At 34.1% G+C, this 20,900-nt stretch overlaps 1 protein-coding gene across 6 annotated transcripts in view; it reads right to left on the bottom strand.

Moving 5' to 3' along the window:
• Positions 1-20,900, bottom strand: part of ASPH (aspartate beta-hydroxylase) — a 110,473-nt gene that overhangs the window by 77,327 nt on the left and 12,246 nt on the right. For 2 of the 6 annotated variants that reach the window (XM_065831451.2, XM_065831450.2), the window contains exons 2-4: positions 17,412-17,561; positions 16,622-16,666; positions 15,308-15,376 (exon numbers count right to left, since the gene is read on the bottom strand). In XM_065831451.2, coding sequence (XP_065687523.1) covers positions 15,308-15,376; positions 16,622-16,666; positions 17,412-17,561 — 264 coding nt within the window. Of the gene's footprint in view, positions 1-8,189; positions 9,536-15,307; positions 15,377-16,621; positions 16,667-17,411; positions 17,562-20,587; positions 20,841-20,900 lie in introns of those variants that run through there. The other 4 variants (XM_071804077.1, XM_071804078.1, XM_065831454.2 and 1 more) reach the window with 4 other exon arrangements.

Below are 20,900 nucleotides of genomic sequence, written 5' to 3'. Positions count from 1 at the left end.
ATCTTCGTGTTTCCATATAGCGTTACTAATAATATTTTGTTTCATTAGTAATATCCTTTTGTCTGTTTTATTTTTGGAGTTGTATCTCTTGTGCTTATTTTCTCTGTTTCAATCCACATTTGGCTGTGACACGGTATCTAGATAATCTGACTTTTCTTCTGATATAACAGCATCCTTGAAAAAAATAAAAGTGCTATTCTTATTCAGTCTTTTTAAGAGAAATTGCAGTCTTCTAAGGTAAAAAGCAAGCAAGTGACATTTTTCCTGTAACATCCTCCTCTAATTCTGTATAACATTTCTGTGGAGTGAACAAGCCAATCACACAACTCAGTCTAAAAGGAACAACATCGTGGTCCCTTCCAATTGTTTTCCAGTTTAGAGCACTTGAAATATATCATACCATTTCTTCATTCTCATATCAAACATTGAAAAATAATCCAAAACTTGGGAATGAATTGTTAAATGATGTTTATTACTTTATTGAAAACACACAATTTGCAACCAAGTCATACCAAGCACAACGGGGAACAAATGCTAAAAATTTCCACTTGCATGCAAGATGCTAAGAAGAGTCACATTCATCTGAGCATGAGAGCTTCCCTCAGCAAACCCACTTTTATCCTGATTAGACCTTTCTATTACAAACAGCGTGCATTTTTCACATACTGCTAGAAAAAACACAATAAAGTCTAAGTGTCTTTAATGCAACAAAGAGACTGTGTTCTTTACATAGCACCATGCTGTATGGAGATACCTGAGCACATCTAAAGAGTTATGCACCTGAAGTACATCTGGTCGTTTGGTGTTTTGTTGAGGTTAATCAGCTTTTTTAGTCTCTCTTTTGCACCAAACACCATTAGACCATTGTCTTGTTCATACAGCAATGTAATTATAAATAAATGCATGGCATGAAATCAGTTGCAATCTATCCTACTTTAAGCTTTTGGAAAATTTATAAGCATCAGCACTGCAATCAATCTCTCAAATAATATTAAAGGGTAACTTATTGAACTTTATCTAAATTTTTTGTCCCACAAGAAAGAAACAGAACTATTGAAGTAGAGGCTTATGCAGAAATTAAGGTGCTCAAGGCCAATTACAATATTGTAATCGTACAATTAATTCATATAACTAAAGGAGGATTTCACACCGAATGAAATCTGCACATATATCAGAACTTTTATTTCAAACATGCAAAATATGAAGTTAACATAAATTACTTACAATCCAAACAAGACAGCTGTTGTAAAAAAATATGCACAAACAAAATATAATCTCTAGTTAGGAAAACACTCACATTGCCATTAAATTACAATCACTAGTGAAAGAAAATCTTACTGAAAAATGGGGAGAATAATCATTGGCTGCACCATTAGACAACACTTCGCCATCATAGCCAGTATTAGTAAACATTATTATAACCTGCAATCTGTATTTGCAATGCACATGCATTTCAGACATCATCATCTGCATAAAGTTCCACAAGAAAAAGAACATTAAAAATACCTTTGACTTTAGTTTTTTTCTTGGCTACCCCTCCTGGTTCCTCACCTGATTTGTTGCAAAATGGAAATAGGTTATGAACATATCTGTGATGTTCAATAAATAGGATATAAAATTTTCCAATCTGCCATATCATGTAAAAAGTTATCTTTACATAGCACGCTGCAACGCTACGGAGAGACATCAAATGTTAACTTATTAAGAATAAAGCATCTTCAGTAGCAAGACTACCATAAGTACTGAAGTGGAAGACTAATTAACCCAAGTGAAGTACCACATCACCAGATGCATGTTACTGGCGATGCTTCTGAACCTCTTAGAGCTGGCTCAGGTCTCTGCTGCCAGCATGACACCATGTAATTACAACCAATAGTCCAGCTGGTTTCTCTGCTACGTACCGTACAAGTTCTCTCTCAAATCCACTAACATATATTTCTATACAATTTCTTAGCTATTTAATAAACGCATTAACCCAAAAGATCTGCAAGCACCTACATTGTGTAGATTAAATATATTCAATATTTTTTTCGCAATGAATTACAACCTCTGCTTCTTTAGCCAATGGAAAATACGTGTTTTGGTAAAGGTATTGCTCCTATTCCAAAAAGCAACTGCCATTTCATTTCAGTTTAAACACTTACTGCTTTGTTTAAGACTATCTACGACTGTTAAGACTTTTATTAAAAAAAGAAACATTGCCCAAAGTCAGGTGCTGCCCTCTGTCCCCGTTGTAGCCAAAGAAACAGAGGTCATTCAATACCTTGATTGGTCTTTATACCCAGGTCCACAACAGGCATGAAGGCAAAAGCCTTCCCCAAAATAACAATAGTAATCAGCCTCATCTTTCTAATACCATAAAAAGAGATTGGATTATCACCATCATGCTGCTGTGGATTAAGATCTAAATACCATAAACATAACTACCTTAACCACAACAATCGCATGCATTACCCAAAAACCAACTATAAATTTAAGAAAAGTTATGGTAAGCATACTTTTAAACCAATACATAATTTTATTAAACTAAAAGAGAGATTCCTGTGTCTCAACATTACACTTTTCCTTCAGACATATAAAGAACCTATGTTGGACACCTGAACGTCAAGCATAGGCTTCCAGAGAACAATTAATAACCACTCAATTTGAGTCAATAATCCTCAACAATTATTCTTAAAAAACAAAACAAGCAAATCTCTCATATTCTACACTAAAAAAAAACACCATAAATTTAAATAATTTAGCCATTAAAGTAATTTTAATGAACTTGTATCTGATTCCTCTCTTAGATGTTTTCAAAGTATCAAGTAGTGACAATATGGCCAAAATGTCTTGAAAATGTGTTAGCCAGGTAAAAATACAATTTCTAGATCAATTTTCTTACATCACTAAGATATGAAAGCCTTTTTAAGTTTTGCCCTCACAGATTGCTATCATTGCTGAAGTCCAAAGTTCTAATTTGACTAAAGTAATTATTCAATCTTAAAACTTCTAAGCAGTGTGTGGAACAACAAGCAAACAATTTTCTCAAAATAAATGAAGAACAGACTCCAAATTTTTTATACTACAGCATCGATGAAAATAAAAATAATAAAATGTACTCAGCAAAGTTGCACAAAGCCATGTACGAATTTCTCGCTCTGCCCCTCTTTTCATAGTAAAATTAAGTCTTACTGGATATTTTAAGATACACTCTTAAAATCATGTCTTCACAGGATTTTACAGAAAATTTTACAAAGACTTGTAAACACAAAAAATATCTTACAGATCTTCGAAATTATTTTTAAATAAAAGTACATGCACTACATTGAAAGATTACAAAGTACCCTGTCCACTGATCATTGATGTTTCACTCGTAAAACTTTCAGGCAAGCAGTAATTTGTTTCAGTTTCCTTTTATACAATGAATAGTTTTAAGATTCTCAGCAAATTATCACTGTATGACCTGATTACATATATTGTGTATAGTTCAACATATTATGAATAGACCCATTTAAATGAAAATTATGCAGAATCGTATATTTCAAAATCTTAATATTATGTCATAATCACAAGACAAAAATTCTGCTGCTGTAGGGACTGGGTCCCTACAATGGCTACAGGACAAGGAAGTCTTATTTGTGAACCCCCAATAGGCTGAAGCAAGACATGGGTGCAAAATACTTCATTTTTCCAAGACAGCAATGTCCTGGGGCATGTGATAAAATCTGGCATCTAAGTAAACCCATTGGCAAAGACTTTGGGTCTTATGGCCTTGGGGCAGAGAAACCAATGTCCAAAATTTTACTAATCAAGTAACTGAACTTGTGGTCCTTCACTCCAAGCTCCAGTTCAAGTATCTTCCGACTTTTTTAGAGTTAGATTTTAAGTTCTTTTTTTTTTTTTTTTTTCCTACTCAGTCCTACATTATGAATGTCCAGTGCTGGCAATACAAAATGAAATACAGAATTTATAATCACATGCGTGGCTACAATGGAATGTCAGAAATGGCTACCACTGCAGTCAGTAATTAAAAAGTAGACTTAAAACTTAACATAGCTGGAAAGGTTTCCAACATTTTCCGAGGAATTGCTTTAAACAGTCATAATAAAAATTATTCATGTCATAGTGGTTATTTTTACATAATGCTTAATGGTAGATAACTTAGTATCTGAACTGATTCTTTGAAACTTAGAATATCACAAAGTATACCAATTCTGCAGCAAAATCCAGTTGATTTCTCTACTTTTCCTCATAAACATCTTCAAGAACAACCTCCACAAAAGGAACACCGAAATGAGAGCACAGCTTTAGAATTTCAGCATGAAAATATAAGAAAACTATTTTTATTCAGAAAGATAACCATTGCAAACCAGCAATAATAGATAACACTAAGCACTCATTCTTTTTGAGCAGTTTCATAGATCTTAATATATAACATATTAAACAATACATTGAGAAACCTGATGCTTATTCTTGCATATGCAATTTTTTTATCATTTATTTAATAATACTGAAAACTTCAACATCCTTGCTATACAAAAGTCTTTGCCACGTGAAAATATTCCTTCAAATCAATTTCATCACAACATCTACTTGCACAAACTCTTTTAACCTGCAGGACCACACACACCAAATGTGCGCTAATTAAGGTGGCTTATCCACTGCCATGTGAAAAAGGAAGAGGCTACTTCACATATACCATAAAAAGCATACAGCCATGGTTAGCAGTAAGCAGCTGACAGACAGAACTTGCTAAACCACCTGCAACTTGTGCAAAGCCTGGATAGAACAGAACAGAAAGTGCAAAGCTTTAAACACTGGGACTTGTGCTCAGACTCTTGCCTTAATTCACAAGGTCTCATCAATAACCTCTTTTGCCGCACAGAAAATTAGCAAAAGATGTTAGAATGGCAGAACCAAAAAATGAAATACAAATTTCTAAGCAAACAGTTATCAACCTTTTTTCTCTCTTTTTTTTTATTATCCTTCTCTACAAGAACTGCAAGTAAGAAAAAGCTATGATTGTTTGCATATGCACCTGCACATAATTATCGCTATTATTTTGCACTTATAATACTCAACATTGGATATACAAGGTCTTCTGCAAAACAAAACAGCTTGCTGAAAGACGGCTAGTATTCACTTACCTTAAAACGAACTCATTACCTGTGTGCAGATTGCTGGGCATAGCAAAACCTGTAACCCTCCCACAGGCGAAAGCACTTTTTAAATTCATATAACTAGCATTAAAAAAAATACTTTCAATACTTTCTCAGTAAGTTGCTGTTATATCTCTTGCTTATTTAATTGTGCAATTTTAGAAGAACACTTCAAATCTGAGACACAGGGCAGAAAGCATTTTCTTTTTCGAAGTCACAGATGCATACATTGCATCGTGCTTGAGAATATATAGGAAACCAACAAGCAAGTCTTGCCTGTATTAGCCTCATCTTGAGAAATCCGTTCTAACTGACCACAAGAAGGACAGTATTTAATCTGTTTCATGCTGTCATTATGATAGTTGCTTAACTGATGACAACTGCATATGGAAAATAGGATGCATCTGTCTAAAATGAATGGACTGGGTGCAACAGTTTTCCCCAGCTCTTAAAGACTAATCAAATCATATTTACAGTATAGGCAGATTTTTTTGCCCCACATCTGACCATGAAATTAAATTTAAATCCTTCTAATGCTTCAGTGCATTCTTCTTCCACCCCTCCATCCAACTGTAACCTATTTGAATAACTGTCATAAAAAACCAATTTCTTCTAAGGTCAGTCAATGCAGACTGAACAATAATGCAAAACTATTATAAAATGAAACTTACAGGTGGTAAGTCTTAATCACTGATCTGGAAATAAATTTCAAGAGTGAAAGACTGAATATTCTCAAAAAAGGCTCATTTTTGAGAAAAAAAAAATACTGGCAAAATGTTGTTACAATAAGAATTTCAACAGATAAGTAAACAATATTCTGTTTATTCTATTCAATTTCATTTATACTATCGACTATGAGCATTGTGATTCCCACTCCACACACACAAAACAGTTTTGCTTTCAAAGTAAATATTGTTGAAGGTGGTCACAGAAATCTGGGGTTCAAACCTTCCACAGGTACTCAGCCATTTCAGACATACAGGTACTAAGATTCCCCACCTGTCATAATTTCTTTAAATTAGTATGACAACAAAGCAAGCAAGAGGTTATGCTACAAAGGTTAATGTGGTTGTAAACTTCTGCTGAAGATTGATAGTGAAAATATCAAACATTTACCAACATGAGAAAACAGCAAAGCAAAACATCTCACATATTTCTAAAAATGCTGACAAACTGGAAGATTCCAACTTTAGTCACAGACATTTATTTCTAGAGCTCTGTAAAATCTAATATAAATGACTTGTAAGGAATATGAAGGTAGCTAATGAGAGCTCCGAGTCCAATTTAACATAAAAATCACTAAGTTTTCATTCTTTACTAACAACAAAAGCTAGCACAGTCTTATCACTTAAACAATATATTTTCCTCATTAAAAACATTGTTTGCTACTAATGTGTTGCTATTTAAAATTCTCAACCCAAAAACTGTAGCTAGAAAGCAGCAGTTTTGCCTTCTAAAATAATTATTCTAAAATAATATCAGAAGGCAAAGCTGCTACAGCTTTACACCTACAGTTTAAAACTACTTTAAAAGTTTTCTGGACTTCTTTTAAAACATCAATATGCTGACTGTATTTTATACAGCTGATAGTCACCACAAATCAAACTAAAAATTTAAGTTTCAATTTCCTCAACTAATTTCAAATGCTTTGTGTGGAATCAGAAACAGGAGTTGAGACAGTTCAACTTCCCTTGCTTATTTGCAGATCATACTCAGGTTTTGTTTCTTTTTGAAAGCTGCCATGCTGTGTAACTCTAGACTCTTAACTCCTGTTACATCACTTATTAGCCAAGTCTTGCTTGCAATCATAACAATTGATGTAATTCATTAAAACCGAACGCTTCTATCTCGAACTTTAGGAGAGCTTTGACAGCTCTGCTCACCAGTGGTGAGGGTTTCATTGTTAACATACATAACACCAGGCAAGAGTGAACACTTCTGAAAAAAAGCTATATTCTAGAAACTAAACACTCTAGAAAGTTATTTACTTCTAATATTTCCCCTAAGTCTTCCCCCCCGCCCCTTTTTCTCCTCCTACAAATTTTTTCTTCCCACTATAATTGTTTTTAAGCAGATTTACACACACTTCATAAAAAGCAATGAGGAAATCTCATGATGTCAAATCAGACCCTTCTTGGCCTGCATTTCCTCTCCTCATAGCAAGTTAGACTAATTTACTGTTCACTGATGTCATCATCACCTGTCTCGATGCCTACAGATTTCTCATGGTTGAAGCAATCTATCTCTATTTCACTTGACACTTCATCAGATTATCAGTGTGTATTTTAACTACATGGTATAGATTTCACAATGGAGGATTCTCATAGTAGATGTTTTCCTCCTCTTTTTGCCTACCTAGTTCCATTACTAAAGCATCTACAACAGAATTCAGTGTTCCATGACAATTCTTCTAACTCATACCGAGAGATATTATTATCCCACAATAGCGATGGAACTCTTATTTCTAATTCAAATCTACTTCTAAAATTAAAATATGAAAAAAAAGAAACAAAATAAAACCATGCTTGCTTATTTCCTGTCTCCCAAGTACTTTGCAAATTTCTTCTGCTTGCTGAGAAAGTTCTCAGTAATATCCCACAGATCTACTAGCATTTCTTTTCATTATACATGGGGGATTTTACTTTCTTTGCCTTATACTTCAGGTATCTCAAACTAAAAAACATCAAATTCACATGTTATTAACTTATATCATAATCCTCATATAGTCGGAAGAAAAATGTGACTAGTATTTATGTAGATCTATTTATATTGTAAACCTTAGGCAGCAGTACAAGCACTTCACAACTTTTTTTTAAACGCTCTACTTGCTTAACACTAACACTTTTTCATTACTTTTCAAAGATTGAGTAGAACCCTGAGTTGGATGACTTACTGAAACAGGCATGTTGAATTGCTTTAAAATGGTCATGCCAAAACAAGTGAAAATTCATTTAATTTAAAAACAGGTTGAAATTTCACAGCCTGCAGCCAAAGCATGAGTATAAACTTTATAAGGGAAACAGATACAAACTTAAGCAGGCACCACAATAAACAAATTAATATAATTTTAATAATAATCTTTTTTAATACATGGATAGTGTACTCATAGACAGCTCAGTTTCAGCTTTTAGTACCTGATACAAACTGTAGAACACAATTATAAACTCCCCTTTCCATACCAAAAGCTTTATGATAGCAGACAGAATGCACATATATGAAACATATTTTTAACAACTGTCATAAAACAGTTTCACAGCAAAAGGATTAAAATTTGCAAAACCGTATTCAGTTCTTTATTTTATCAAGGAATAAAAGACATTAAATTCTAATTTCCAATTAGTCTTTAATATATTCAATATTACATTAGAAATATATAATCACAGCTTCCCACTTCCATAAAAGGCCCACCTTAAAAATACCCAAACAAATTTAGAACAGCCCTTGTGGTGTGGTTGTTATATTAAATAAAAATGACTGGAAACTTAATTTGAAAACAAACATATCACTGGGAATAAACTACACAGTGACATCGTATCTTCTGAATAAAACAGATGTTAGCTAATTTAGAAATAAATGTTTCTGTAAAATTTTCAAACACTTTTAAATAAAGTGCTTGTATTTTAATAGGTAAAAGTAATCTGAGAAATCAGTGAATCACAAAAACTCTTTATTAAAATTATATTTCATGAAAGAATTATCATTGTCATGTCTATATTAAGGATTAACATATAAGTATGTATTTACATAATGCAGTCATGCCAGAATACTTTACAGTCAAAGCTGTTACAAAATGCCTTAGTTAATGTTTGCTAGAAAGACAAATGTTATAGTGTTAACAGTAGAGGTTATTACACTCAGCTTTGTAAGCTTTGTGCACAAAATGCACAAATGGAAGCACGCACAGAAACCCACTACAGAACCACAGATACACACTTTATTCTACATATTTACACAACCGTGTAGTATTTTTGTCCTCTCACAAAAATGGACATTGAAAGGTTTTGAACTAGCAAAACTACATTGCATGGCTGACTTTAGCTCAATCTTTATAGTGTCCATTTGGGAGTTTCACTTCAATGCCATAAATTCCTGTTATATTAAGACTGATGATTTCATGGATATTTTCGAGAGCATATCAAATTAGTCTCTCAGTCACTGGTTCTGTAAATCCAAAATAACACAAGTCTTTTTTCCCTGAACCCCTTCATTCTGTGACGTACCATCAACATCATCTGCAGCTTCGCTCTCTTCTTCTTCTAGTATTTCAAAAGGAGTCAATACATCATAGAGAAATGAGAGAAAGCCATAAAACCAATCAGAGCTTTCCTCTGCTAAAATATTAAGGACTTCCTCAAGGGAATCAATATTTTCATTACTGCCATCTTTGGTCAAGCCTATACAAGAATAGAGGAAAGAGAGAGACAGGGAAGGGAAAAAACAGAGACAGCAGTTAGGTGGAAAGAGGAAACTGTAAGAGAAGGATCTGTGAAAGACATCTCATGTCACAGATAGCAGTCTTTACAGGAATGTTAATTAGGAAATAGAAAGATGTTAAAAAAGTTGAATCTTTCAAGGTATAGACTGCAATTTGGATGATAAACATGCACAATATTATGTCAAAATCTTAAAAAAGGTGATATCTTTGCTTTCTCTTCTTCCTAGTGCTACAGTTTTTTTGCTGCACCATTTACCTTTAGACAGTTTTTTTTTAAACAACAATCCTCCACTACTAAAAATAATGCGATTTGCCTTTTAAAAAAAAAATATGTTCAAATTTGAGAGTTTGTGATTAATAGCTGAGAATAACACTTAAAAGCAAACACTATTTAAACAAACTTCTCATGTGCTGTTAAGGATAACATTTATTCTACCATGCAGAATTTTGAGTTTGCTTAGAAGTGAGGACTCTTAACTGCTGAGGAGGTTGCTTTGCAGTTTGTTTGCTTGTTTTTGTGTTTTGTTTTGTTTGTTTGTTTTTTAGCATTCTTAATTTTTTTTTTTTGTATGCTATAGATTCTGCATGATATACTTGATCATCAGGAATTAATTCCAAACCTGAGGATACATGGAACACAATGTAAAAATCAATACATAGCCAATACAAAGGGTGTACGTATCATTACACAGAAAATCTAAAGCAGGTTAAAGACAGCTAAAGTAGAAATGCCAGAGCAGTCAAGAAAGAGCTCATCACTTCTAGACTCTTTTATATCAGTTGTGATCTTGGGTTACAAGACCTACTTATCTAACTGGTGTTTGTGAAATACAAATCAGCCATAACTAATGTGGTTTTTTTGGTGTGTATTAAAATTCACAGGTTTACAATTATTACTAATAACATTTCAACTTTTCCATTCTGGGAAAAGTACAACAGAATGACTAAGCGGTGACAAATGTACATTATTGGTAAGCTTTAATGTGGGAGAAGAAGAATTTCCCCCACTTCTAACCAGAACAAACCTTCGGTTGTGTTGGAAGAAGTAGAAAAGTGGGCTAAGGGTGAAGACAGATTGTTGAGACATAAAATTAAGTGAACACGTTGCACATGCAGACTAGAAAGCAATATTAGGTGCAGGCTAATGAAACACTCAAGATAAAGAAGTTAATGGCAGAGACATTTAACAGATTTCAATGTGTTTTTCTTACAGCACATAGTGAAAGTATCAATGATAATTCTGAGGTAACTTCAAAGTCCATGATGTTCCACATCCTTGTACCTGGATGTCCAGAACCTCTATTTGAGTGATCAGCCATTCTCTTTAATTTTTCACTGGATAGCCCAAAGGTTTTAAAATGACAGACTGAATCCAGGAGGCAATCAAGGCATTATAAATATCCCTCTCCAACTTCTTCCATGGCTTAGTTCTATAAAAATTAAATTTTATACGCTTCAATTTATGCATGGTAGTCAGTCATCATTCTAATTTGTTTTCAAAGTTTGGACCAAGCAAGATGTAAAGACATAAACCAAAGTAAGTATATTTACTGAACGAAATCTTAAGCATAGAAACCAGAATCTAAAATAAATAAATAAATAAATGAAATAGGAACCCAGAATTATAAATATTTATATCATTCTATTCTATTGGAATTAAAAAAAAAAAAAAACCCAAACACACTCACAAAATATCCCAGGCTTTAAATAGCATTTCTGTAAGCACGTGAAGAACCATACAGATGTTCCTGTTTTTGCACTAAGTCAAGAATAAGACTCTTGGGCAACTGTCTTTATAAATAATAACATGGAATACAGCAGCATGTTTTCTTTGAAAATATCAGGACAACAAAGGGAATCATAGAAACTGGAAGAATATACCTTATAGTCTTTACCATAAAAATCACCGAACTAGAAAACGCCAAACCCTTTCTTTACAATTCTCTACAAAAATGATCCAAGATGAATATAATGGCCTTTGAATCCAAGGGGAGAAAAAAAAAAAATAAACGTCATTAATACTGAAACTATTTTTGGCCTTCGTTCATCCCCATAATTGAGAACTGCTTCTCAAAGTAAAACTCAGGTACTGATAAGCACACATAAGCATGGTAAGAAGTGTCCATAACGGTGACAAAACAGGAACTGCCCAATGAGGCAGCCGCACTGTGGTAAATCAGTGATCCACAGGAAATTGTTACTGTATTTCAAGAGAAGTCTAAACATTGCAATTTAAACCAAACAGTGATGAGGGAGCAAATATCTTTATCTATTCAGCAGCGTTACCGCAACCAGCGAGGCAGACGGCTTGCCTACATTCATTTAACATGATAAAGTCTTTCTGATCCTGCAAACATCTCTTTTATGACAAGGAGCATACGCAAGCTTTTAATATTTGAAGGTGTCACAATACAATGTGAGAAAAACAGAGAATAGAACTTCTCCTAAACAGCTGAACTGTCCAAAAGCATTCTTTCCTGAATGTGTGATCTTTGCTCAACTGCTTGCAAACAGCTTTTTCTATTACAGGCGAATCAATGGTGGGGAGAATAAAAAAAAAACATAGTTTACAGAAGCTTGGATTCTACTGTTTACTATACTTTGGTGTACACTAAGGTTTGGATTTTCTTTCCATTTTCTGCATAGACAGACTACCCTGAACTAAATGCACAAGAACAATATATGGATGACTTTCTGTAGCTGCAGTTCCACAATTGTAGTAACTACTGCAGCCATTTATGCAGAACTTCTCAGGATACTGATGCTTGTTACAAAGGACTAAAAACAAACCAACAAAAAAAGCTCAGCTCCAAAGATTCTATCACAACAGACATTGGTACTCCCTATACATGCATTTTTTGGTAATACTACTAAAGCCACCGTGTCTCTACACTCAGTTCTCAAGTACAGAGGTTCAAAACTCTTCCTGAGAAAAACAACTTCCTTCAAAGAACAACCAGAGTCTTGTGGACAAAAAGCGGGAAGAGAACTACTGATAACAACAGCCCTCAAAGGACCAGATTAAAAGGTCTCTCTTCCCATAACCAAAATGAATTCAGTACACAGAACCCCACAAATAGCTATGAAAAAGAAAGAATCTGCAAGAGGACTGCAGACTAGCTTCAACTAGTTTGCATTTCCACACTGGATATTTTTTTATAAATTAATACGAAACTAACACAACAAATATTTAGGGTTTGTTTGCTGTGGTTTTTTTTGTTTTGTTTTATGTATCCCGTCACACCCCCCACCCCGCTTCCAGTCTTTTACTTGGGGCAGAAGGAATGAACACACTTCTTGCACACCGCTTTTAAGATTACACAAATATCTCAAGAAAACTTAACCAAACCTCCTTCGCTTGCAACAAATAAAAAGAACAGAACCTATCATATCTTACATGTACAAGGAAAAAAAAAAACATTATTCTATTTAGGTGTGCCCAAGCAGTACAGAAAACTAAGTTACAGCTACTAAACCATTCTTTGAAATATAAAATAAACTTATGCTGGTGGGAGCATTTCTCAAAAATAAGTTAACTTTAAAATATACTTAGCATTAATATGCAAATTAAATCTTTAAATTTGTAGCAAAAACTAAAGATTATGGAAGTGGGCAACATTAAACCACTGTACACACCACAATTTCAATATGCAGTATTTGAGTAATAGTTAAATAGAGAAAAAGATAAAAGCATATGACTTCATAGCATTAAACATCAAACAGCAGTATCTCCCTTTAAAGTCAATATCGAATTGGCAGAGAAACCACTTGCTTTTATGGTAGTCTGACCCAGAGTAAAATCCCAGAAAGTAACAAATCTTCAAACACAGCATATATACTAACAAAATCCTCACAAATAAAATACAAAGGCAGTTATGAATTCAGTATTTAGAAAGTTACCCTAAAGCAGCTGAACACAGGCTTACTATCTGGTTTTCTGTACTACAAAGATTTAATCCTGGAAGACAAATTGCTCAAGAGGGAATCTAGTCTTCCACTTTCTGCATCAAAGAAATACAGTCTGTGAAGTGGTATTCATTTTCTAGTTCATATTAAATGTTAAATGCAAACAAGAACAATAATCTATTGGGAACTTTAGTTACTAATATTATATGCTAGTTATTAGAAAAGATGTATTTTTATATTCAAAAGTTTTATCATGTAACTTTTCAAAATTTATCATTTCCTTTGTACTACACAAAATATTCTTAAACTTCAATGAGAGTAAATCATATTTCTAATAAAGTATTAAAAACCAATAAAAATAACTTTTGATCCATGACCTTTTAATGTCACATTTAAAGTACACGGTTTAAATGCGTGATGAGACAAACTTATAATAGAAACACTGTCGTGTACTGGCAGAATTCCCAGCTACATCAAGTTGCATAAAGCAGAGATGTAACAAAGCAGCAGCATATATCTGGCTACCACCTTGGCAATCTGAATCAAGCTAACATGACCCACAAGAGACAGATTATTTATTCACTTTCTATACACAAAAAACAGAGAAAGATTGGGATAATAACTATACAAAGTGTTACCTTATACACCATTTATAATTAACACGCAATCTGTAGCTCTGAAGACATTCAGAGCACTGGAGATTCTTCGGAGCGCCTGTCACATTCACACCACGGCAAACTGGTTCAGTAATTTTGATTGTGTGGGTTTTCTTTACTCATAAAGGGATTAAACAAATGAACCCCCTACAAAGACCTGCTTATTTCTGCAAATATAAGTGGGGAAAAATAAACTGCTGATAAACTGATTTTTAGGGAGTACAAGTTTCAAATAGCAAACCATAACATCCTAATACACTATAGATATACTTTTGATAACTTTGACTAGTTGAATTTGACAATTCCACTTTGCCCTTAGCTGAAGCTATTATTTAGAATGCTGGGGTTTTTTGTTGTTTTGTTTATTTGTTTAACTTGCTAGGTTTCTTTGTTCAGAATAGTTTTGCATTTGAACAAATCAATTAAAGAAAAGTAAACTTTCTAACATCAGGTATGCAAGAAGCGTCTACTCAATTGTTCATGAAACTGAAGACGACAGTGCTCTAACTGCCGACGACATAGGTAGCAGGGCAATATCACGAAACATATCTAGTGATGGAAATTTCTTTTTGAAGGTATATAGTGAGCAGAAAGATACTCTCCCTAAACCCAGTGTTTCAAAATCAAAGAAGTAAAATCCATGTCATGTAGTATTTGATTTCTCAAGGGCAAAGAAAACTAACAGACTTGTGGAGAAGTCAGAATAGAGGAAAGACAGTACAAATGTATGCCAGACAAAAAGTCATTTAAGAAGTACAAAGGCCCATTGGAAGAAATTTGAAACTGAACCGGTCTTAACACGTTAACATAAACAATGTTTTAACTCTTGAAGCACCTTAAGCCCTGCATCTGGTAAAGCTATTAATCATCACAACCATATTTTCAACAGCCGATACTGCAGCATCAACCACCTAACTTCAAAACCATACTGTGAGCAACTAAATGCTTTCCACTCAGATTGTTGTATCAGAAGAAAAAGAATACAGCTTGCTACAACAAGTTTGTCACACAACCCTACCACTTCCATTAAGAAAAAAAACTGAAACAATTAAATCAGTTTAAGTTCTTCAATTAGGAAAAAACAGAATTATTGTTTTGACATTAAACCAAAACAAAACATGAATATGACAATTGAATTACATAATCATTCCACCTGCATTTGTACTTGCCTAGCAACACTTTAGCATCTTCCACATCAAAATCTCCATCTCCATCAGCATCATATATCCCAAGCTTGCCTAGAAATGCAAACAGAGGAAGAAGAATTAGAGATTCAGCAGTTTGTTTCTAGCACAATGCTTTCAATGTGCGATGGCTGATTGTCAATGCTAGGTTGTTACCACATTTTTTTAATGATTTAGCCATACTCTTCTTAACCATATTTTAAATTTCCTGGAAAATATGACAAATATTTTAAGTTCCTTTCTGCACTTACTAGACTTCAGACTGAACACAGGTTTTTTTCCATGTATTTATTTTGGTGCTAAAAGTTTTGAAACAAATCTGCAATTAAGTGATGCATTTTATGTGAACATGCTTTGCTCAGAATGAAATTTAAGTTCACAAGGAACACTCAACATATTTGAGGGAAAAGAAATAATAAAATAGGAATTAATCAAATTATCACCATTTGTTTTCTTATTACATGCTTCTTGCTATTCTAGATTCTCAGAAAAAAAAATAGGTATATTATTTTTAATGCCAATTTAATAGAAAGTAAGCAACCTACTTCCTGGGCAAAACAAAAACATTCATAATTTTATCAACAACTGTATAACATCCACAAGTTGCCCATCCTTTTACTAGTGTCTATAGTTGAGTACATCGAACTTCTTACTTCTATTTTTGAAACTGCAGCACTACCAGCCCTAAATATAAGCAAAAGGAGAACCTAGTTTCTGTTCAAAAGAATTTTTAGCATAGAATCATGATATCCAGGATTAGAAGTGCCCTGGGATCACCAAGTGAATAGAGAGCTATCTAATTAGTTTTGGTAAAATTCAGACATAACTCTTAATAGATTGAAATTCAGCACACTATTTGCAGAACTGTAAGTCCTTATAGTTTGCCAGTTTATTATTACATTTCACATTCTCTAAATGGAGGCACAACTTGATTGCCACTAAAATAAATGAAATACTGTTCTTAATATAGTACTCAGAAAATTATAAAACAATTTTGTGGAAGGAAAAGTTCAGACTTGGGTCTAGAACAGACAAAAATAAGGCCATCACTGCTGAATCAATTAGAAAAGATCTTTATTGGTTTATGGTTAAACACAACAGACTGGTAGAATAAATGTAATTCTCTAGAAATAAGAAGAATTGGATAGTCTTCAAAACCCTAAAGAATGAGACAGATGAGAAATGAGTTTCATGTCACTTTAAAAGAATACTAATTATCTAAAAAATTAAAAACATGAAAAAGTAAACAAATTTTGAGCCAGGGGACTGTAAAGTAATCTTATTTCTCTAATATCCTACCTTGTAAGACCTCTGACAAGTTATAACGGAAATCCTTTGCTTTGGCTGCATGCACGGTAAAAATACAGAAACCATTATTTGCATGACTAGACCCAACTGAGCTTCAAAGCAGAAGCTTCTCTTAAAATCAGTCACAATCAAAAACACATGTATCAACAGACTTGTAAAGCTTTCAAAAGTGCATGTTGAAGTCTACATGATCAGGGACATACTCTACCCATGGGCATACATCTTGAAATTTAACACATTAATTTTCTCCCTTAAATGTTATATTAGCAATACTATCTTAACATAACTATACTGAGATACAATTATCACCACTGTAAGCTTAAAACTGAAGTTCATTCATGAGATAATGACTCATGAGTTGTCCTGACTCTATAGGCAACATGGCAACATAGTCCATCACAGAAGTAACATCAACTGCACACTTTCAAATACTGCTGCAAGTTTCTGAGAGCTTAAACTGAAACAATGCATATTCAGCTGACCTTTCAAAGGAACTACAGTACACATTACAAAGACATCCATATCTATCCTTGCAGATTTCTTCAATTATTTAATAAATGCAGCATTTTAATAGCCTTTTCCAGTCTTCTCAGAATCTCATTTTAACACCATAACAGAGTTCAGCACTAAAATGTACTTTTCGAACTACACTGCCTACTCTTATCATGAAGGTCGCTTGCAAACACCAAAGTAGTAAATTCAGCTACCTAAAAATTTTAAATGGCCTGCATTTACTGTATATTATTATAATTATAAGTGTCTTAAAATTTAAAATTCTTACCTAGAACTTCTTCATAATCTACGAGTTCAAACCAGACAACTGCTACTGATGTCCAAACTCCCAGCAAAGCAATTACCATAAACCAGGTGAAAAATGAGCTTCCAGAGAAGCCGTCTTTCTTTCCATTCTTGCTTCCTCCATGTTTAGTCTCTGTTAAAATAAGGCAAACAAGCAGGAAAAAACGGATTTGTATACAAGTTAGAAAATGATGATTGAGGACATAATTATAAATCTTATTTCTTATGACTGGACAGAATATAAGACATTTGAGTAACACTTCTTTTTAACCTCACTACTGTTACTTGCTTTTCATACCACTGTGAAGTGCTGGGAAGCTCAATGATTAAGTAAAAGCTCTATAATGGACCAAACACCAAATATCCACATGTAACATCTTAAAAAACTTGGTTGGAAATCCCCCCTTCCTCCCCTTTAGTGTATATTTATACAGAGCTTAACATTTTTTAGATGCTTTGTATTTGTGCCAACAGTTCTCAAACTGCCACCAGAGGGCAATACAATCAGCAGAAATAGTTCGGAAGAAAAGCGTTCCTTCTGAAACAAATTTCAAGGCTTAGCTGAACTAGTTCACAGAATAAACACGAAAATTCAAAAAGCCTAAGAAAGCTCTAAAATCTAAATCCATATTAAGGGTCAGACTCCAAGTTCGGACACTCTACCAACTAAAAATATCTTTGCTGTTGCTTAGAGTCAGGCAGAGATTCACTACATGCTGAATACTTTTAGACTTCCAATCCCATGAAACATAAAAGTAGAAGGATGACAAAGAGCCTTAATGCAAACCACAGCTTCATTTATAACCACACAGGGAAAATGTATAAAAATAAATACAGTAGTTACAAACAAACCACTGGGAAAAGAAAGACCTCAACCTAGCATATGGGTAGGGGGTTCAAATGGTCATTGCTACTAGAGAAGAGATAAATTGCTTGGTCTATTGCTTTAGGATCATTTTAGAGAAAGAGGGATACATGTAGTAAATCCATGTGCACCCAAAAAGATGCCTGTGGCATGTCTCAAAAGCTAAAGTTCTGCTCTTCTGCCTCCTGATACTACCGCTGACAGGCTGGCAATCGGCTGCAGTTCCATGTCTACCAGACTATTCCACTTCACTTCCTGCTAAGCACCAGTCTTTGCCCATTCAGCCCCAGTCAGTCCTAGGTCTTGAAGTAAAACTATTTTCTCACATATTTTGAAACACTTGAGGAACTTTGTCAGGAATATTATAACATAATAAGGTGGGGAGTTAACTTTACCACACTAGCTGCAGTAATGTTTGATGTATTTATCAACACTGATGACAGAAAAAGAAAAAAAAATACTCTGAACAGCTAACCATCAACATAACTGGGTTTTAGAATAAAGTGGAGTAGCTCTGAAAGATGAATAATGAGAGACTGGTGACTGACTCATCTCTGTAACAGATACTATATAGTAATTTCATATCCTGCTTGCCATCAGGTTCACAGCTGTAATAAAATAAACTTTTATTACATTCGTTGTGCTATATACCGAGTTCAGACCAATAAAATATAGCCAACTTGTCAGTTCTTACTCAGGTCAGCATTTTATTGAAACAAAAATCTTTTATTAAGACTACTCTGTACAAAGATAAAATACCAACAATTTCTCTTCTACATTAAACACAAAGTTGTCATAGTATAGGTTGTCCAATAATATTCAGAGAGAAACCGGGACAACCTGGCTTCACACCAGGCATGTATCGGTTGCTATTGCACAGTACCCTAATTATATATGTTCAAGGTCCATATACATAACATCACAACATCTCTCTGTTGGGAAAGATGTACAGGTAGCCCAAAAACAGAGGCAAAGACTGCGTGTGCCAGCACATTCAGAAATATGACCAACTGTACAGTAAAATTATGGAATGTACACTTGAGCTGGAAACTTTAATATTCAGAAATACTCAATTATACTATGTAACAGCAGAACTTTATTACTCTTGTGTTCCAATGTAGTCAATTGAAGGTTTGTATTTATTTAAAATTAAACCCTCAGACCAAAAAAAGAAAAAAATTAAATTATTCCAGGTTACAACTTTGTTACAGAGCAAACTAGTTATTAGAAGGGGCAAACAGGAAAGAAAAATCTTACTGTATTATTTCACACCTATTTACCTTACTGTTTTCTACTGTTTACTGCTAATTGCTTCTGAAGAAAGGGTTTTACTTATTAGAAGAACAGGAAAATGATAAAGAAAAGACAGCTTACTTAAGTAATCATGCACAGTTGTTCATATTTTTTCCTGTCTAAAAGACCATTTCATGCAAATACCTCAAAAAACAATTCTCCTTTTAAAATATCATTCACAACAGTCACAGAGACACATTTTTATGCTGTGGTTTCCTATCCTATAGGAAAATTATTTTCAAAACTCTCGAAAAATTCTACTAAAAATTCAACCATATGGCAGCTTGATCAGGCAATACTTTCATAACAACAGAAGTTACATAACAGAAAATCTACCTATGATCTGCGCAGCTAACCCTACACAGAGGGTCAGAACAAAACAATTGCAAGGACTGACACTGGCTCAGAGCTCATTCCAGACAGTTAATTCCCAATTCAAGCCCTTTCCCTGCACATGCTGCCAGCCATGTCAGAAGTAGGTCACTTGCCATATCTGGTAAGCCTGTGCTTACACTACCAGATGTCTTTGTGCAGACATCAGAAAGTCTTAAAGCATGCTCTGTTCCTTCACGGCAAATCTGTAAAAGTCCTGTAACTCACCCACCCCACATTAAGAGTCATGCCTAGAGTAAGGAGTATGAAAAAGTTCTTCCTTTTACTTTAGCTTATGTTAAAAACATGTAGTAATTTCACACACTCCAAAAATAACTTTAAAGTCAGATATTTGAAGACAAAACATCTCTTACATTACCATGTACTTTACTCAAGCAAAACTTAAGTTAAAATCAGCCACCTGTCATAAACTCATGCAACACCGCTACTCCAGAACACTTCATCAAAGAGAACACAGGCAATCTGCAACACAGACTAGAACAGCAAACTGGCCAGAAAACACCAACATACCACAGTAAGCCAGTTATTTTGCTGATTACAAAATCAGACATAGCCAGTATTTGCAATTACACGTTTTCCATTTGTTCACAAAAAGGTTAGGATTATACCTGTGTCGTCAGCCATAACATTAGTGCTCGATCTTCAAAGACAGAGCGAATGCGTCGATATTTCCAAAAATTAATGTTGGAAGCAGAATAAGAAACGATTTATCCTCACTGTAGTCTTGCAACAGGAGCAAACAAGTTTCCTAAAGCCAGCTCAGCTGGAGGCCGAAACTGGACCCAAGAGAAACCTCTCCTCCAAGTCTATTTTTAGAGCTGTTATCCTCAGGAGCCAAACGCTTTTCAGAACTCATATGGCAATCTAGTTCTGACGACAATCAAATTCACTTACTCCTCCTAACAGAGCATCCTGGGTAGC

The sequence above is a fragment of the Patagioenas fasciata genome, chromosome 2, assembly GCF_037038585.1.
Source record: "Patagioenas fasciata isolate bPatFas1 chromosome 2, bPatFas1.hap1, whole genome shotgun sequence".
Lineage (NCBI taxonomy): Eukaryota > Metazoa > Chordata > Aves > Columbiformes > Columbidae > Patagioenas > Patagioenas fasciata.
Note: the sequence above shows the minus strand (reverse complement) of the source record. Positions and strands in the feature narration are given on the sequence as shown.